The 20,287-nt window shown below is 37.5% G+C and overlaps 1 protein-coding gene across 1 annotated transcript; it reads left to right on the plus strand.

Annotated features, from left to right (window-relative positions):
* Positions 1 to 1,590: 1,590 nt before the first annotated feature.
* On the plus strand, positions 1,591 to 5,898 carry LOC110911415 (interaptin). Its single transcript, XM_022156019.2, has 4 exons — positions 1,591 to 1,922; positions 3,090 to 5,081; positions 5,158 to 5,238; positions 5,324 to 5,898. The coding sequence occupies exons 1-4, from the start codon at positions 1,656 to 1,658 to the stop codon at positions 5,447 to 5,449; spliced, it is 2,466 nt and encodes an 821-aa protein (XP_022011711.1). The 5' UTR covers positions 1,591 to 1,655; the 3' UTR covers positions 5,450 to 5,898.
* Positions 5,899 to 20,287: the final 14,389 nt, after the last annotated feature.

Genomic DNA, 20,287 nt, shown 5'->3' on the forward strand with positions numbered 1-20,287 from the left:
GAACGTTCACTCAAAGTATGTGTGGGAAAGAATTAAGTTTGGAGATATGTATGTGTATAGATCTACCTACATGTTAGTGACGGAATCCAAGGGTAAGCATGAATAGAAATGAACATGCACGTAAGTTTGTACGTATGGGACTTATTTATATCGATGTTTGTGACTAGGATATGATTAGTAAAATCATATGGGAATGTAAGTGGTATGTAAGAGCTTGTACGTATGTATGTGTGCGTGTACGAATGTGTGCGTGTATATGTATGTGTATATGTTTGTGTACATGTATGATTTATGAATGTATGCATGTATGGATGTAATATGCTATGAATGCACATAGGAATTAGTATACATATATAAATGCGAGATGTTATAAATGTATGAAGGAATGGTTTCATTATGTTTGGGCATTGACGTTTGCTAATGGTGTGCCTTGAAGTTGAAATGTAATGCAGGTAAAAGAACATCGGGTTCATGAGGTATCGAAGTCGAACTCGGAACGAGAAAATACGAGAGGATATTGAATGATATTTGATATTAAATTACATGAGAATAATGTCGTATGATGTTGTTAACAACTAATCGTTAAGTTGTATGTGATGTCCACAGGTACTACATGGATTTCTTCTACCACAAACGAAGAGAAACAGACATAGATCGAGTCGAGAACAAGGATTGTACGGAAAAGAACGGTCACATAGCTTTAATTATGTAACGCCTTAAAGTGTTAATTGAAAGTGAATGCTCTATATTTTTTTTTTAATTTATGTTTGACATTCCGTATTTGAGCCTTTATGTAAGAAATGTGTCTAATAGAAAAAGAAATTTTTTAGGCTCTTTTTCCGCTGCGTCGTTTTTAAGTTATTACGTGTGAGGGCGTTTCATTGTTGAATACACTTTAATGTAATTTTTGTTTGTAAACAAGGCGAGTCAACAATATAAAGTTTTGTTTTTATGTACGTTTTGAGTTGCACTTTGTTTTGTCGTAAATTTTGTTTGGAAACAAGTCGAGTCAGATACAATACATTTTTTATTCAACGGTATGAATTTGGATTGCTCTATGCTTCAACGTAAATTTAGTTCGAAAACGAGCCGGCGCCGCCGCAACGCGTGACGGGTAAAAACCTAGTTAATGTGAAAGTTGAAAGGGAGGATATGTTCTGTAGAAAAGGGGTACATTTGGCTACACCATTAAAAAAAACCTTTTAACAATAAAATAAAGTCAAGAAGAAAGTTAAACTAACGTCTAAACACTTGGTACACATTTTAGTTGGTCTACAAACGAACATATTCGCTATTTTCCAAAGTCCCATTTCGACAAAATCACGAAATCTCACATCAATTATCTATATGTAACAATATACTTTCCAAAGTCCCATTTCGACAAAATTACGAAATCTCACATCAATTATGTATGTAACAATATACGAGTGTATGTAACAATAATACAAGTTCTATATATCACTAATCAGTAATCACTAATCACTAATCAAAGATAAAACAACATGGGTGTTTAAAAAAAACAAACCTGCCATGTGGCACCTGACAGACACTGTTTGGTGGGCCCACATGTGTGTATACATTAGTCAACATATGTTCTAGACTTTCCACTTTCCCCCACCTTTTCCAAATTTTCTTTTCTACCTCACTCAACCACCATGGACCCCACCACCGTTCCGCCACCGTACACACCACCACAATCGCCACCACCGCAAAACCCTCAAACCCCCGCCGGTGCAGTAATCGAAGCCGATCGGTTTCCAAAAGGCGAGCCCAGTGGTAGCCGGAACATGAAAAACTTCAAAGCACTTGTGTTTAAGCTCGCCGGACGATTTTCACCGGCTAATCAACGCCTCATTGACCGGAGATTTGATGATATTGTTCCTGATGAGCTTCTTGTTCCCGATCACCCGCCTTATGATGATGTAAGTTGTTTAATTTTGTATTGATGATGATATTGCACTGTATGGTTAAATACTTAAATGCAATTGTTATGATGATGTTGCATTGTATTGTTAACTTAAATGCATGATGCGTTGAATATGAAATGTTATTATGTTGATGTTGAACTTGAATCTGACATGAAGTATCTCAAGTAAAAGTAATAGTTAATCATTGATGTGTGTAGAAATATCATTAGCAATAATATTTGGGGGAAATGTATTAGGAGGAAGGGAAGAAGAGATGAGATCGAATCTACGGAAATTGTCGTGCTGATACCTGATTAAAACGTGGGTAGAGTCTTACTTCGACCGGTTGGATAAAGGGAAACATGACAGAAAGGGACTAAATGTAATGAGCATAACTTGGGTTTGGAGTGGAGTTATGGGGCGCATAACTAGCGGACGGAGATGTCTTGACGAGCCAGATCATTTGGCCAATGGTCATAGGCAGTTTGGCTCAAGTGCTAGATCTAAATTTCATCAATTAGGGTTTTGATTTCGTCACTTGGCCTTAAATGGAATCCTTACTAGTTAATTTGTAAGTTCGAAACGTGCATATCCTTGATTAGCACAAGACCATGCATAGGGGGGGGGTGAAGGGGCTTGATAACGCCTCCAACGCCGCCCCCCTGAGCGTTCTAGGGGCATGAAGGAGGGGCGTTTCTAGTATAACGCCAAATGAAGAGAAAAAAGATTGGAAACTAGTGATTGAAATGGAATTAAGGAGCGTTAACCATTACACATTTTTTAAAGGGCGTCATGATGCTGATACGGCGGAAAATGCCCCTTAGGAGGCATTAACCATTACAGATGGTCTAAGTCACAAAAATTATACACATCAAATAACTTGGGCAATCTTTAATCATTTCCTTTCTTTTTTGCCTCAAATGCGTGAGTCCGTGATTAACATAATTAAATCATTTATTTATAGTCTTAGTTTCAATCATTACTAGTTACTTTGTAATTTCGAAAATTTGGCAAACCTGCTAAATTTATAACTCTCTACAAAAACGACACTTCATGTATTGTTTATGGCTTTCAATTATCATATCAATCTTTTGAGAATTCCTCTCTGTTTTATTTTCTCGCTTCCGCTCCGTGTCACATGTGTACCATTCTTCCTTATGTATTCTTTGATTGTTTGTATAGATGATATTAACAACCCTTTGGGAGTTGAAAGCAGAAGGTGGTTCTAGTGAGGAAGACATTTCACACTTCATTGAAAAGGAATACCATGAATTACCATGGGCACATGCTACCATACTAAATCATCATCTTAGAGATCTTTGCATGAAAGGCAAGATTACGATGACACACGACAAATACTATTTGCGTTGTTTGCCAATCAATAAGCCCGAATCTAGTCCTAGTCCTTGCTCAAGCCCCCTGTCAAGCTCTTGTTCCAGCTCGTCGGCAAGCATTTACACTAGCCCTAGCTCTAGCTCATCCAGCTCTAGCATGAGCTGGGGTGGTTCTAAAAAAAGACGAAAGAAAAAGAATATCAAGAGAAGAAAGGGTAAGATCGTTCAGGTGAGTCGTAGGGATAGTGGCCGGCAAAGGAGCAGAGGCAGGGGTAGGGGCAGGGGTAGGGGCAGAGGTAGGGAATTCGGGCAGCCGCGTAATGCTAAGGGTCGTTACGTAGAAGAACCTGAACAGGGAACTGAAGATCCAAATGAAGTTACAAGCATGGAGGTTGAAGATAATTCAAATAAAGATGGAGATCTTCCTGATGTAATTGCAAAGGTTAGTGAAGAAGAAAATCCGCCATGTGTACAAAATAATAAAGAGCAGTCTCGACCACAAAAGAAGTATAATGTTACATGGATCGGTCGGAGAGCGCGAAAACTACAAGAAGACGAAATAGATTTTTTAAACGAACTGTTTGATGATAAGGTCACTGAGCTGGAAGCTGATGTCGGCGATGCTAAAGTAGATGAACATGTTGAACAACCGGAGCGGAAAGAAGCTGAAATTGATACTCTGAATGTAGAGTCTGATGATGATGTCACTGTGCTGGAAGTTGATGTCGGCGATGCTAAAGTAGATGAACATGCTGAACAGCTGGAACCGAAAGAAGAAAAGGGAGCCACGGATATGGAAGTGGAACATAACCGACAAGAAGAAAACCAGCAGTCTGAGATCGTTGAGAGACAAACTTTAGGGGAAGAACGAGTAAAGGATGACGAAAATCTGTTTGAAGAACAACATGGAGACACATTTGACGAACAAATTCAGCCTGAAGAAAACGAAGAGGAATGTGTTGAAAAGACCGAAGAATCTGATGAGCAAGTCGATCGTTTAACTAAAGAACAAGTAGAGACAAAAGCACAATCTGCGGATCTGCATGAGGATGATGATGTCACTGAAGAACCGACTCATCCACAAGAACAATGGGTTGAAAAGGCTGACGAATCTGATACGCAGCTCGATCGTTTAACTGAAGAACACGTAGAGACAAAAGCACAATCTGCGTATCTGCATAATGATGATGATGTAACTGAAGAACCAATTCATCCACAAGAGCAATGTGTTGAAAAGACTGTAGAATCTGATACGCAGCTCGATCGTTTAACTGAAGAACAAGTAGAGGCAAAAACACAATCTGCAGATTTGCTTGTTGATGATGATGTCACTGAAGAACCAATTCATCCACAAGAGCAATGTGTTGAAAAGGCTGAAGAATCTGATAATCAGATTGATCATTTAACTAAAGAGACAAAAGCACAATCTACGGATTTGCATGATGATGATGTCGTTGAAGAAGCTGTTCATCCACAAGAGCAACGTGTTGAAAAGACTGAAGAATCTCTTCAATCTTGCGAACAAGATCAGTCGAAAAATGTAGAAGCTGAGTCAGCTGAACAGGAACAACAACAAACCGAAGTAAATCAGAAAGAAATCGAGTCAGCTGATGTCCAACAAGAACCATTTGTTGAAATGATTGAACAAAAAAACGAGTCTTGCATACACCAAACTGAAACATCTGAGAAAGATTCATCTGAAGAAAATAACAACCCGGTGAGACAAGAAGAAAATGCGACGTCATCAGGTAGTACAAGTGAAGGATCGAGGCGGACATTGAGACAAGGGTTGAGATCGAGCAGCAAGAAAGAAGAAGCAGCTCCAAAATCCGGTTCCAAGGTACCCATCCATTAGTGTTCTATTTCTGGTAATAATATGTCACACGGCGCTCATTTAAATTTACTTTTTCTTATAGAAACAACCCGAGCTCGTGACACCTGTCCGTCGAAGCCTGAGGTCTAATAAAACAATTTCAGACGCAGCTGTAGTAACCGAGGTATGATATGCTACGAAACTGACTATGTAGTCCTTATCTTACGCTAATTTTGACTAACTAAGATGTGACGTTTTCAATTATACAGGTTGCTGATCACTCAAAAGAGCAAGTAACACATTTGGGACGAACAAGATCCTCCAAGAGGAAAACCGAAATTGCAGAAGCAGAACAGGTGTCAAACACCCGGAAAACTAGGAGAACTGGTTTATAATTCCTAGGACTGTAAGGTAGTGTTCGTTTGACAGAATGAAATGGAATCTTGAGGGAATTGGAATGTTGACTTTACTCCTTATTTTGTTGGTTTCAACAAGAAAATGAATTGGAATTGAATAACAACATAAGAAAGGGAATCTACATTCTGATTCTATCCAAATTTCATTCCATTTTACAAATCAGACACACCTAAATTACAAATCAAATTTCGATTTCCGCGCGAATTCCCATTTCAATTCCATTAGAATCCATGTAACGAACACTACCTAAGGTAATTGATATTTAGTTATGTTGTAGAATTGCATGATGTTGTACTAAATTTCATGGGAAGATTGATCTTGTTGTAGCTAATACAGTTGATGATGTTTGTAAAGTGTTGGAGATGGGTAACTTCAACCTGTGTATCAGTGTAGGTGTATCCACATCAATGTTATTAATATTTTGTCACATGATTATTTATGATAGTAACTAGTAAGTGGATTCTAATTGATAATTTACCTAAAATGCTTGCAAGTTTTACCATTAGGTAAATGAATTTCTACCTTAAATCATGGATTTAAGGTTTTTAACTTAGAAGGCTTATTAAGGCAATAGGTTTTATACCATGGATGTGAAGGGGGTTAACTACTCATATCTCTTATCTGGACCGACCGACCGAACAATATCTTTGACCACTAGTGAATGCCATGGATAACGCGCCACACCCGACGTTGCAACCAGCTGCTAGGACAATACAACTGTTAGGGGTTGTTTGTTTACCTCTTATGGTTCAGACCTGCTGTTACTGTGATTGTTTGTTTCGCGAGTAAATGTCTGAGTGGTTCAGACTCTTTAATCGCCTAAGAGTGTATGTAATAAACCCTTCCCTAACTATAAATACTTTCTTCAGGATGAGAAAGGATATTTAATTATCACTACTCAACATAGTTATCAATAGCGTCTATGGCGGCCGCTATAGCGAATAGCGTGGCGTGGCGGCCATATGCCGCTACAAGGTACATATCGACCTTATATCGACTTCCGACGTGAAATCCGGGGACAAATTCCGGCGACGATGTTGCTTTCAGCCGGAAACCAGGAAGAAGGGGGAAGAAGAAGGAGCGGCTGCGTATCTAGGCTTTTAGGGTTTTTATAAGCTTAGGTTTTTAAACATTTAACCCCTCTATCTTTCATTAGTTTACATTCAGTCCCTATAACTTGTAACTTTTTACTTAAAAAGTGTAAAGATACTTTGTCTGTTTAAACATTTAACCCCCTCTATCTTCAGTAGTTTACATTTGGTCCTTAAACTTTTTAATTTATACATAAAAGTACAAAATTAACATTATAAAATACATATGTATAATATGAATAGTGTTGTAAAACAACGGCCTAATAGCAACATCTAATATGTAAAGGATACTATAGAGAATATAGAGACAATGAGAAGTATAGAAAATGAGAGAATTCTGATTCATTGAGTGTACATATATCATATATATAGATCAATACAACAACCCTAAAGCCCATTAACATTAGGTCAGGCTTGGCCTATGGGCCTGAATGTCTGCATTCATAACACTCCCCCTCAGACATTTAGAAATACACATACAGTGTTAACATTATACTACTAGATAATGTTTATACGATTCTTCAGGACCGATGTTAATTGATACTGCAGGACCAGTTATGTTGCCTCATTAAAACCTTACTAAGAAAAACCCAGTGGGACAAAACTAAGTCAAGGAAAAAGAGTACATACACTGTGTATATTATGGGTACATTACTCCCCCTCAATTTTACTTGTATATCTTGATAATGTTGAATCCAATCTTCTGTGACAATGGCTTGACTTGATATTTGGTGTAGTCTTCTTTGATTTGAGTGTTGTTGTCTACATTGTCTTCATACAGTATGGCTTGAGCTTCTCTTGATCAACTCTAATCTACATACTTCTTAAATATGCTGAAATCTTCGACCTTCATAACTTGTATCTGGATTGAGATCGAACTCTATGCGAGTCTAATATATATCAATCATAACCCAGGACGCCATATTGTTCTTGTGGAACTATCCGGTGTCTCGAGTTTGTAAATATGTCAAATAATTATTTAATGCACTTTATAATTCTGCCTCTTTAAAAACCATGCCAGGAAAACCCAATGGGACAAAACCGTAGCTAAGGGAAAAGAGTGCACTACGCATTATACCTAATTAACAACATGATTTATGATGATGTTAAATTAGTACTTCGAGACCTATAAGATAAACTGATACTACTGGATCAGTTATGTTGTCTCGTTAAAAACCTTACCAAGAAAACCCAATGGGAAAAACTTAGTGAAGGGAAAAGAGTGCAACATTTGAGATTAGAACTGTAATCTTACCAATACATCTAGCAAGAATGTAATATCAGATGTCGTCTTGTTTGCAAGATACGCCAATGCTCTGATTGCAATTAAGTATGATACTTCTTGACTAAGTAGTTCAACAACCCTTTCTTGGGGTTGATAAGAATATTTTTTCTATGTTAAGCGATCAGACAATCGTTCATGTACTCAACGAATGAGCTTTTTCTATATAACATCTTCTAGATGTAGTCAGATTGATGAGCAAAAATAGTACATATATACTCGAACTACAGGTCGAGAATAACTATACTTTGTAAAGGTCATTCAAAATTTTCTTCTTTAGTTTGAGAGTTCCCTCTCGATGATGTTTACATTATCACTGTAAGAGTGAAATCTTGTTAAATAGACGTAGCTCATTTTATCAAAATTATACCTCCTTTTCAGAGTATAGTCGACTGTACCACATATGAGTAGTTTCCTTTAAGATTCATATATATATAACACCTATGGGGTTATTGTTTCATAATGCTTTGAGCAATTTTAATCCTTCAGGGGGTTTTCATACTGTAACACCTCGAAAATTTACGTCCAATAATGTATTGACACGTGTCATAGACTTCCGGTATGTGAAAACATACTTTAGAGGGACTAAAGTTGACAAACGGTGAAAACTATGGAACGTAAGGGTCCAAAGTGTCAACAATGGATAAATAGACTCTATGATAACCCTACATAATGTTTATAACCTTAAACGGATGGATCATGGATCATACGAAGCGGAAATTTCACGAAAGTGAGGAATTACAAACTATAGGGGCTAAAAGTGTCAACATGTTGAATTTATACCTCTGAGTGATCTTTTGGCAGACCCGAAGCTTTGTAATGCTAAAATATACTCACTAGAATATGTGGTAAAAATTTCATGAAGTTTCGTTATCGTATGAGAAAGTTATGGCCAAAACCGTACTTGAGGGGTTAAAAGCATCAACGTCGAATTTCATGACTTTTCGGGTGAGCGCAAAGTTAACCGAGGACATTACCATGTTGGTAAATGTCCCAAGGTTCCTAAAAACCAAGTTTGGGAGTTTACGAGTCAAGATAAATGGCCAAAACCTCGTATACGAAGACCAAGGACCAAAACTTCAATATTAAAGAGATTTGAGGATCAGATGGGGCTAGGTGTCACACCTAGGACCCTAGGCGTGACGCGAGGCCTGCCCAGGTGCAGAATTTCACGAATTAAGCTATTTTGGTCCGAATTTTGAGTGCATGACAGCTATGAGCACCTCCAAAACTCACCAATCAGCCCTCATGCATGTTGGGACACCTGTTGCACTCTTACAACACCTGAAACCTCCATAAATCAGATCAATTCTTCATTCTTTTGAGTTCTTGAGTAGTAACCAAGATCACCACAAACCTTCAAAAACTCACAAGGCATTCCAGGAACTTTCTGATCATCAAGGCAGCCTCATAGGGATTCCTAAGCTTCATTAGGACCTTTGTAAGCATTCATATCATTCTCTAATTCGTTCTAGCTTTGATTATTAGCCAAAAGTCAATCCATTGTTCATATAGTTTGACTTTTCGATTAAACGAAATTGGCTCTGTCATTTCTCAAATTGAAACCACTTATAAGTTGGTATTTATGTGGGAAACAAACCCTCAAAAGGGTATTCTCTGATTCCCATTCTATGCATGCTATTTGTCGAGTCAAAGATGTTCTTAAAAAGTCAACAGGAAGTGTTTTTGCAAATTATAGCATAAATGGTAATGTAGATGACATGCAATCAGTTTGATCATCAAAAATAGCTTTATAATGAATAAAAGAATATGTTTTATCATGATCAACTCGACGATCTTTAGTATAAACTCGGATCGGAACCGAAAGTCTTATAAAACGACTTTTTCTTTGACTCTCGATTCGGATCCGTGCATGCATGTTTGAGATCTGTATTAGAGTTTAGTTTTGACCATTTTTATTTAAGTTTAACTCTCTGGAATTTTGCAACTTGAGTCTATGCTTAACCGATTCATATGCATGTTTCCAATTTATGCTCAAAGTTGACTATTTTGCCCTTTTTGATATAAAACGTAATTTTTGAAAAAGTGAAAGAGTAGAAATCTTTATTTCTGATTTATAAACTTGCACCGAAAATTTGAGATCAGTTGGAGGTCCAGATTTTGAGTTATGGCCAATATCGTAAAACTATAGCTTTATGTTAAATAAACGGCGCATTTAGCGTATAACCTATTTAAGGCCACTTTTTGATATAAAACTTTTTACCCACTGATGTTATATAATATTTTGGGATTTTTGATGATTTTTATTTAATTTTTGGCTGATCGTATCATAGGTCGCTAAGTTGATTCGGTTAATGCCGGTTTTGACCGTTTAAGCCATAAAATGAGTTTTATAAATCCTTTTGACCCCAAACCTTTTTCTACTGATTTTATTTGTTAAATAAAATATTTTGAGCATTCTGGAAACATAAAAATCTCAGCTTTCTTTTAAAAACCCGGAAACGGCTTTAAATCGCACTTTTAAGCGTTTTTAACGCATAGTATGCGTTACACCCAAATTAAACATATAAGGTTCATACCTACTGATGTATTTAGCATATTTTTATAAAATAACAGTAAGTATAAGTTTTTGAACTCAGATTTCCAGTTTTGACATTTTTAGCCCTTGTGAAATTACCAAAATACCCCTAAGGTGCATAGTTTGATATTAAATGATAAGTTTTGTATATGGGTCATACCCTACTGTTATAATATGTCAAATTAAGTATAATTACTGTATAAATCAGACCTGTAACTCAGATTCCCAATATTAACTCTTTTATAATCTTTTAAATGACCAAAATGCCCTTATGAGGCGTAAATTGAGTTTAAATTCATTCGGGGCATAATAGAACATAACTTGCTGATATTATAACATATTTAAAGCATATTATCTCAGGGAACTTGCATATGACTCTTTTGGCTACCCGTAACGCTCTTTTAGCGCGCGGTTCGGTTTATGTAACTAGTTTGCATAAATTGGCCGAAACTGGTCAAACGTTATCATTTTTGTCTCAAAATCCAGAATGTATTTAGTATACCCATATTATACAAGTATTCAAACTTGTCGGGTCTAAATCACGTTCTATCCGGTCTTCGCTTAATCGTGCGCTTGAACCGTATATTTCCTTAAAACTAACCGGTCTAAGTTTAGGCTTAATTAAAGACCCGTTAGTATTCTAATTGGTTATTTATACCATCGTTCCAGACTAGAGCCTTCCAGTAAATTGTACCTACGCCTACTTAAGTGAATACGACTGAGTTATTATAATTCTTGCTATTTAAGACAGGAGCTAGCTCAGGTAAATACTCTTAACTTATTTTCCCTATTACGGGCTTGGGATACGGTAATATAAATACCGCATGGTCGGTATGGGATTCGAAGACCAATGAGTCGGGAAATCCAAATAACCTGTTTTAATTCGTATTGCTTGACTGAAACATTGGGGGTTAATGCGACCGTGTCCTGGATATCCTTGACTCATTAAATGCAATGGCCACGACCTAAGCACGGGGTGTAGGCATACACCTGACAGATGCTTTATGCTTATAAATCGATTATACCCGATAAGGGATTCCCAATAAGGGAATAGTGGTGTGTCGGTTAATCTTGAACCGGCATAGGACCGGGCCCCGTATGTAGAGCAAGTTATGTAAAACTGATAACATGAGATATAGTTTGTCCCAAGTATAAAAGATTAATCTTGCCTTGCGCATCTTAATCAAGTGTCAAAATAGTTTTGTGCCTTGTGCGCCTAAACCAATTTTCATAAACTCTTTTCAAATGAGTCAGTTGAGTGTATTTACCAGTGAAAACTGACGTATTTTCCAAAGTCTAAGTGACAGGTACAAGTACGTAATAGGCTGGAAGCTGCTCAGGGCGTAAATAAGGAATCTTGCAAGTTCTAGGCGCCTAAAGTCTGTTGAACAACATTTAAGTTTTAAGATCCGCCTGTGGATTACCTACTTTCCGTTGTAATACTTGATATTACTTTATATTCGGATTGTAATATATTTATCTTTTGCTTCCGCTGTGCATTTATAAATTGTGTTGTTTGACTATGATGTTATCAACTACGACACGATACTCCCCACCGGGCCCACCGGTGACACGTGGAAATTCGGGGTGTGACAGGTTGGTATCAGAGCCAACGCTGAGTGAATTAAACACTATCCTAATGTGTTTAATCTCAGTGACACAATTGCACATACTTGAGTCTAGACTTAACATAGGAATACTCCCGGTTCTAATCTGGAATTTATTGCTTCCAATTATTTTATATATTGGATACGTCGCCAAGCGAAGGAGCCGTAATAGGAGATCTCCACACCCGGAGCCCCGAGATGCTGAACTTCGTACCGCGGCTAAAATAAAACAAACATCCAAGGAGAAAGCATTCAGAAATAGGAGGAAGAAGAAACTCCTTTTACTGAAGATCGTTTCCTTAAAAGTCTTTATAACGATATTTATCTTTTGGTCCCTTTGAGGACAACATTATTTCCTTTAAGTTCCTTTTAGGACAATTCAGTATTTTTAAAATCATTGGAATACTTTATCAAAATTTCATTTATTCAATATATAAGAATATAATATATGAAATAAATTAAAGTAACATTCCTTTTTGCAAAGATCTACCATTATTATAAGATGGCAAAATCTAAAAAGGGACAAGACCTAGCTCAGGTGTCATTTAAGACAGAGCCAAGATGGTATCTCCATAATTAGATTCAGATCCATAATTAACGTCTCAACTTAGGATTGATCTGCGTTATGTTAAAAAGAGAATCTTAGGGTGAAACCTAGCCACGTGTCGTCGCAGACATGGCCAAGATGGTAGAACCTGTCAAAAAGATTCCAAATTTATGTAACATCTGAAAGTGTGTTAACATGCTGGGCAAATTGTAATGCAGTATAAATCACACAGGCCATATTTGAAAATTGGGATTTATTTAAAATTCCCTGTAAGTAAAACAGCCATCCATTAAGGATGAAGTGCCTACGGGTAATAAATTTGAAAATTGGGATTTATTTAAAATTCCCTGTAAGTAAAACAGCCATCCATTAAGGATGAAGTGCCTACGGGTAATAAATTTGAAAATCGGGATTTATATAAAATTCCCTGTAAGTAAAACAGCCATCTATTAAGGATGAAGTGCCTACGGGTAATAAATTTGAAAATTGGGATTTATTTAAAATTCCCTGTAAGTAAAACAGCCATCCATTAAGGATGAAGTGCCTACGGGTAATAAATTTGAAAATTGGGATTTATTTAAAAATTTCCTGTAAGTAAAACAGCCATCCATTAAGGATGAAGTGCCTACGGGTAATAAATTTGAAAATTGGGATTTATTTAAAATTCCCTGTAAGTAAAATAGCCATCCATTAAGGATGAAGTGCCTACGGGTAATAAATTTGAAAATTGGGATTTATTTAAAATTCCCTGTAAGTAAAATAGCCATCCATTAAGGATGAAGTGCCTACGGGTAATAAATTTGAAAATTGGGATTTATTTAAAATTCCCTGTAAGTAAAATAGCCATCCCTTAAGGATGAAGTGCCTACGGGTAATAAATAACGTCCTCTGGGACTAAGAGACAGTAGAAGTCTGCAACTCACTGTCAAGAAGGGTAATGAACTGTAACTCAGACCCAAATACCTTGATTCTGTGGAAATCCTGGTTATAAATTAAACTTGTCTACGTGACTAGGCTTTTTATGCCATAGTTATATTTTAAATAAATTTGGGATAATTATAATCCTGAATAAAATAAATATCATTCCTTTCCTGCCTGTAATTATATTAAAAAGAGTCTCAAAAGGTATAACCTAGCTTGAATGTCGTTAGGGACCTGGCTACGATGGTAAGACCTGCTTAAAGAGATTCAGATCCTTGTTAAACACCTGAAAACGTGTTAACACTCCTGACAGTGGGTGATACGATAAAATCACGATTGTCACCTTTATATTAGGAACTTCCAAACCCCTTAATTAGCCTATATGATCGATAGGAATCATGGCTAATAAACGTCGAACATGATGTACACATCTAAACATCCACCTGGGATGTATACCTACGGGCAAAGATGCATACATGAAAACGATAGTTTTATTTCATAACTCCTTGTCAAGACAATGAATTATGAAATTTTCCGATCCAAAGGAATCATTGATTATGTTTTAAAACTTCCCTAGTGACAAGGCGTCTGTGCCATCAAAAAGTCCTTTGGAACAAGCCGTTGTGCTATATAAGATGTCACTATGACATTGACAGTCGTGATTTATGTCCCCTGTCTAATAAATATGAAGGATTATATTCCGTTCAAACTCCAAAGATGGTTTATCTAAAAACCTAGGCAAAACATGATCAAATAAACTTAATACTATCTATTGGCCTATATGGTTTGTTTGCACCATGGCTATTTAAATTATCAAGTTCGACAATTCCCTATAATTAAGTAAGCTATTACTTCTTGGTTTGTAACCTTCAAAGCTTCTCCTCGGCTGACTCCTCTGGGGCTCACAATCATCTAGTTAGTCAGAATGATGTACATTGACTAGCCTTTGTGGCAAAATAAATTATCTTCCAAAGGATGACGGTTGTAGTCTTTGACTCTCTGTCCAAAGGTGAAGAACTATGTTCGAACCTTAAGATCTCTGATCCAATAAGATTGCGGCTTATATATTAATGCCTTAAGTGCCATATTTTGTATGTCCTTTGTGACAAGGCCTTCGGGCCTATGATTATTAATGTCCTTCGTGACAAGCCTTCCAACTATCTAAAGATTGACGTCATGACAAGGACAGTTGTGACATTGTGATCCCCAGTCAAAAGATAACGGACTCGGTCCAAACCATAAACACAATTGATGGTCCTTTTTGACCTAGGCTAAATATAATTGGCATACTTTCTAGTAGCATACTATAAGGAAGTTATAAACCTAACAGCCATTATGGTTTAGTAATACCATGACTTTATAAATCATCCATTACGATGATTCCATAATAACTTGCATCTAAGCATATGTTATTTTTGGTGTTAGTACCAAAGCTCCAGAATGGAGGTTTCCGACGAAGCACACAGCAGTACAGCGGCTAAAAACAAGGATGCAAATATAAATATAAATGTTAATGGCACTACTCTTCAGGCCTTGATTAGCGCAGCAATTAGTGAAGTTGTGGATAAGGTCCTTGAGAACAAAAAGGAACCGAGTGTCACTCACTCAAAGATCCACACGGAAACGCATACATCGGCTCGTAAGGAGAGCTCCGTTCACTCTTCAGATGAAAAGAGCGAACCTCAGGAGTTAGTACTCTATGATAAGCCCCGTTCAACTGAGGGCGGGTGCACCTACAAATATTTCGTCTCATGCAAACCCAGAGATTTCAATGGCGAAAAAGGAGCAATTGATGCTATGGAATGGCTTGGGGAGATGGAAACGGTTGTGGACATCAGCGATTGTGCTGATAAGGACGTAGTAAAATTTGTTTCACAATCTTTTAAGGGAGAGGCTCTTGTATGGTGGAGGGCCATGATGCAGTCCACGGGGAAAATTCCCCTATACCTTATGGGATGGTCCAAGTTTGTGGACCTTATCAAAGAGAACTATTGTCCACAACACGAAGTGGAAAAGGTGGAGACAGATTTTCTGACTCTCACAATGAAAAACCTATATTGTCAGCAATATGTTACCGACTTCAACTCCCTATCTAGACTGGTACCCTACTTAATTACCCCGGAACCAAAACGCATTGCGCGTTTCATTGGTGGTTTGGCACCAGAAATAAAAGGGGATGTTAAGGCTTCAAGGCCAATCAACTACAGATCAGCTGTAGATCTATCCTTGTCTCTCACTCTAGATGTAGTGAGACAAAAGTCGTTCGTGAATGAAACTAATGACAAAAGACCAAGGGAGGAGAATAACTCTCAGAATCCTAAGAAGAGCAAATCCAAGCTCAACAATAACCAACAGGATTCCAACAAAAAGCCTACATGCAAAACCTGCAAAAGAAGACATTGGGGGCAGTGTCGATTAAACCAAAAGATAAAGCAATGTGGCATCTGTAAAAGAGCTGGCCACCAGTCCCACGAATGTAGGGACATGAAGGATGCAAACTGTTTCAGCTGTGGTGAAAAGGGGCACATCAGTACTAATTGCCCTAAGGCTGCCAAGAAAGGAGCAGCTAGGTCTGGAAAGGATAAGAAAGGAACCGCCTAGACTACCGGTTGAATACCTGAGACAGTGCACATCGATAATTGCATTAGGTACGTCTTTTACCATTTAGCATTGATAGTGACTGCCAAGTATTTTTACATTGATGCAAGGGATAATAAAACCTTTAGCAAACCATAAGCTTAGCAAACTCTGGATTACATTCATGAGGACTCCATATATATTAAATATGAGGTATAATTTACCAATAGAATCTTTAATGACCTCCCTCCCATCCTCGGAGATAATCCTTTCATAAGAGTCTGGAGTACTCTCCCCCAGAAAGAGTACGACAATATATATTATTTATTTTATTTTATTATTTTTCTCATTGTTTTCTATCGTCTGCGAATGCCAAACTATGTTGATAAGAGTACCATATGAGGATCTGCGTATCCTAGTGTGTCCCATAGATTGCTTCCATGCCTGATCAGTATGGAGGTTTAATGCATGGGATCCCCGAAGATATCCCAATGGTCATATTGTACTAAAGTCGACTAGTAGTATTCAAAGAAGATATCCAATATAAAAATGTCCTTATTAGTATCTCTACTTAGGGCATCTTTGCAATGGTAAAGGGAATGTGTCATTTATCTGACACCGACAGCGATAGATGGGCCAAAGCCTGAGACTACGGAAATCTCTGACATCTCTATGTGTCATAATTAGCTTCTTTATAAGAATTACCATGTTTACCTTCTGAGAGGCAAGAGGATGTTAGGACAAACATCCCGCTTAGGGCTGCAGTTATTGTAAGAATCTTATATCTGTTATTACCAACGAAATAGGAAGAACTAAGAGCCAAATCAATAAGTTTTGGATAAGGTTTCGTAAAGCCAAGATTCAAAGTTCTAAGAACTCCGATTTTTAGTAAATAAGAAAGACGGTTCATCTTGCTTATGCATTGATTACCGCAACCCTATTTAGGCAATAACTAGGAATCCCTAATTGCTGCCAGGATCGTCGATTTATTCGACTAGCTGTAAGAACAACTATTCTTTGAGATTAGTCAAGCAGTGGTTGGAATAACCATATCGCCTTAAGATAAGCTTTTCGGTAATAGTCGTTATATAAGTATCAATGCTGCTCCTTTGGGAGACCTTGTATAGATAAGATGTTAAACATCTATTGCTAGAAAAAAAAATTGGTAAGTCCAATTATCAGGATCTAAAAGTTGCCTTGGAAACAACGAATAAGATCGAGCAAATCCATAACCATCTATAAGTTGCCAGTATTCGGCAAAGAAGCAAGGATTCATGGAAATAGCAAACCTCCTAAGTTCTTGTTAAGAAATAAGGTTCAACACAAGATATCACCCTGGAAAGGTGTGCCAATCTGTTAATTGTCAGGCTAGTAAGCTCTGAATATATGAAATCATTCGAAGTGATCGAATATATCAAGATCAAATAACTTATGAGCTAAAACCTATTTAAGGAGCTTGGTGGAGCTCGCAATGTATTACACCCTAAGGATTAAAGGATATGTTTCGCCAATAAGTCAAGAAGCACTATCACATAGCGGTTGGCAGACAGACGGACAGAGTGAGCGTACCATCCAAACATTGGAAGACATGCTTCGAGCATGTGTGATTGATTTAGGTGGCAGTTGGGATAACCACCTACCCTTGATAGAGTTCTCCTATAAAAATAGCTACCATGCTAGTATTAGGGCTGCGCCTTTTGAGGCCTTATACGGTAGGAAGTGTAGATCGCCTATATGTTGGGCAGAAGTTGGAGATGTCCAACTATCAGGACCAGAAATCGTTTTCGAGACGACGGACAAGATCGTTCAGATTTGCGATCGTTTGAAAGCTGCCAGGGATAGGCAGAAAAGTTATGCGGATCCAAAGCGCAAAGATTTTCACTTCGATGTAGGTGATAAAGTGTTACTTAAGGTATCGCCCTGGGAGGGGGTGATGCGATTTGGTAAGAAAGGCAAGCTAAGCCCGAGGTACATAGGACCCTTCGGGATTGTCGAACGTATCGGGTCAGTTGCTTATAAGTTAAACTTGCCTGAAGAACTTAGCGCTATACATAATGTGTTCCGCATCTGTAATCTGAAGAAGTGTTTCGCTGACGAATCACTGGTCATACCGCATACAGATATACACATAGATGAAAGATTGAGGTTCGTGGAAAAACCATTGTCGATTGAGGATCGACAGGTGAAGAAGCTTCGAAGAAAGCATGTGCCTATAGTTAAGGTCAAATGGGATGCCCGTAGAGGTCCCGAATATACGAGGGAAGTGGAATCCACGATGAAAGAAAAATATCCTCATTTGTTTCAGTAAATCTCGAGGTCGAGATTTCTTTTAAGGGGGTGAAGATGTAACACCTCGAAAATTTACGTCCAATAATGTATTGACACGTGTCATAGACTTCCGGTATGTGAAAACATACTTTAGAGGGACTAAAGTTGACAAACGGTGAAAACTATGGAACGTAAGGGTCCAAAGTGTCAACAATGGATAAATAGACTCTATGATAACCCTACATAATGTTTATAACCTTAAACGGATGGATCATGGATCATACGAAGCGGAAATTTCACGAAAGTGAGGAATTACAAACTATAGGGGCTAAAAGTGTCAACATGTTGAATTTATACCTCTGAGTGATCTTTTGGCAGACCCGAAGCTTTGTAATGCTAAAATCTACTCACTAGAATATGTGGTAAAAATTTCATGAAGTTTCGTTATCGTATGAGAAAGTTATGGCCAAAACCGTACTTGAGGGGTTAAAAGCGTCAACGTCGAATTTCATGACTTTTCGGGTGAGCGCAAAGTTAACCGAGGACATTACCATGTTGGTAAATGTCCCAAGGTTCCTAAAAACCAAGTTTGGGAGTTTACGAGTCAAGATAAATGGCCAAAACCTCGTATACGAAGACCAAGGACCAAAACTTCAATATTAAAGAGATTTGAGGATCAGATGGGGCTAGGTGTCACACCTAGGACCCTAGGCGTGACGCGAGGCCTGCCCAGGTGCAGAATTTCGCGAATTAATATATTTTGGTCCGAATTTTGAGTGCATGACAGCTATGAGCACCTCCAAAACTCACCAATCAGCCCTCATGCATGTTGGGACACCTGTTGCACTCTTACAACACCTGAAACCTCCATAAATCAGATCAATTCTTCATTCTTTTGAGTTCTTGAGTAGTAACCAAGATCACCACAAACCTTCAAAAACTCACAAGGCATTCCAGGAACTTTCTGATCATCAAGGCAGCCTCATAGGGATTCCTAAGCTTCATTAGGACCTTTGTAAGCATTCATATCATTCTCTAATTCGTTCTAGCTTTGATTATTAGCCAAAAGTCAATCCATTGTTCATATAGTTTGACTTTTCGATTAAACGAAATTGGCTCTGTCATTTCTCAAATTGAAACCACTTATAAGTTGGTATTTATGTGGGAAACAAACCCTCAAAAGGGTATTCTCTGATTCCCATTCTATGCATGCTATTTGTCGAGTCAAAGATGTTCTTAAAAAGTCAACAGGAAGTGTTTTTGCAAATTATAGCATAAATGGTAATGTAGATGACATGCAATCAGTTTGATCATCAAAAATAGCTTTATAATGAATAAAAGAATATGTTTTATCATGATCAACTCGACGATCTTTAGTATAAACTCGGATCGGAACCGAAAGTCTTATAAAACGACTTTTTCTTTGACTCTCGATTCGGATCCGTGCATGCATGTTTGAGATCTGTATTAGAGTTTAGTTTTGACCATTTTTATTTAAGTTTAACTCTCTGGAATTTTGCAACTTGAGTCTATGCTTAACCGATTCATATGCATGTTTCCAATTTATGCTCAAAGTTGACTATTTTGCCCTTTTTGATATAAAACGTAATTTTTGAAAAAGTGAAAGAGTAGAAATCTTTATTTCTGATTTATAAACTTGCACCGAAAATTTGAGATCAGTTGGAGGTCCATATTTTGAGTTATGGCCAATATCGTAAAACTATAGCTTTATGTTAAATAAACGGCGCATTTAGCGTATAACCTATTTAAGGCCACTTTTTGATATAAAACTTTTTACCCACTGATGTTATATAATATTTTGGGATTTTTGATGATTTTTATTTAATTTTTGGCTGATCGTATCATAGGTCGCTAAGTTGATTCGGTTAATGCCGGTTTTGACCGTTTAAGCCATAAAATGAGTTTTATAAATCCTTTTGACCCCAAACCTTTTTCTACTGATTTTATTTGTTAAATAAAATAT

Source organism: Helianthus annuus, chromosome 15, assembly GCF_002127325.2.
Source record: "Helianthus annuus cultivar XRQ/B chromosome 15, HanXRQr2.0-SUNRISE, whole genome shotgun sequence".
NCBI classification, from domain to species: Eukaryota; Viridiplantae; Streptophyta; class Magnoliopsida; order Asterales; family Asteraceae; genus Helianthus; species Helianthus annuus.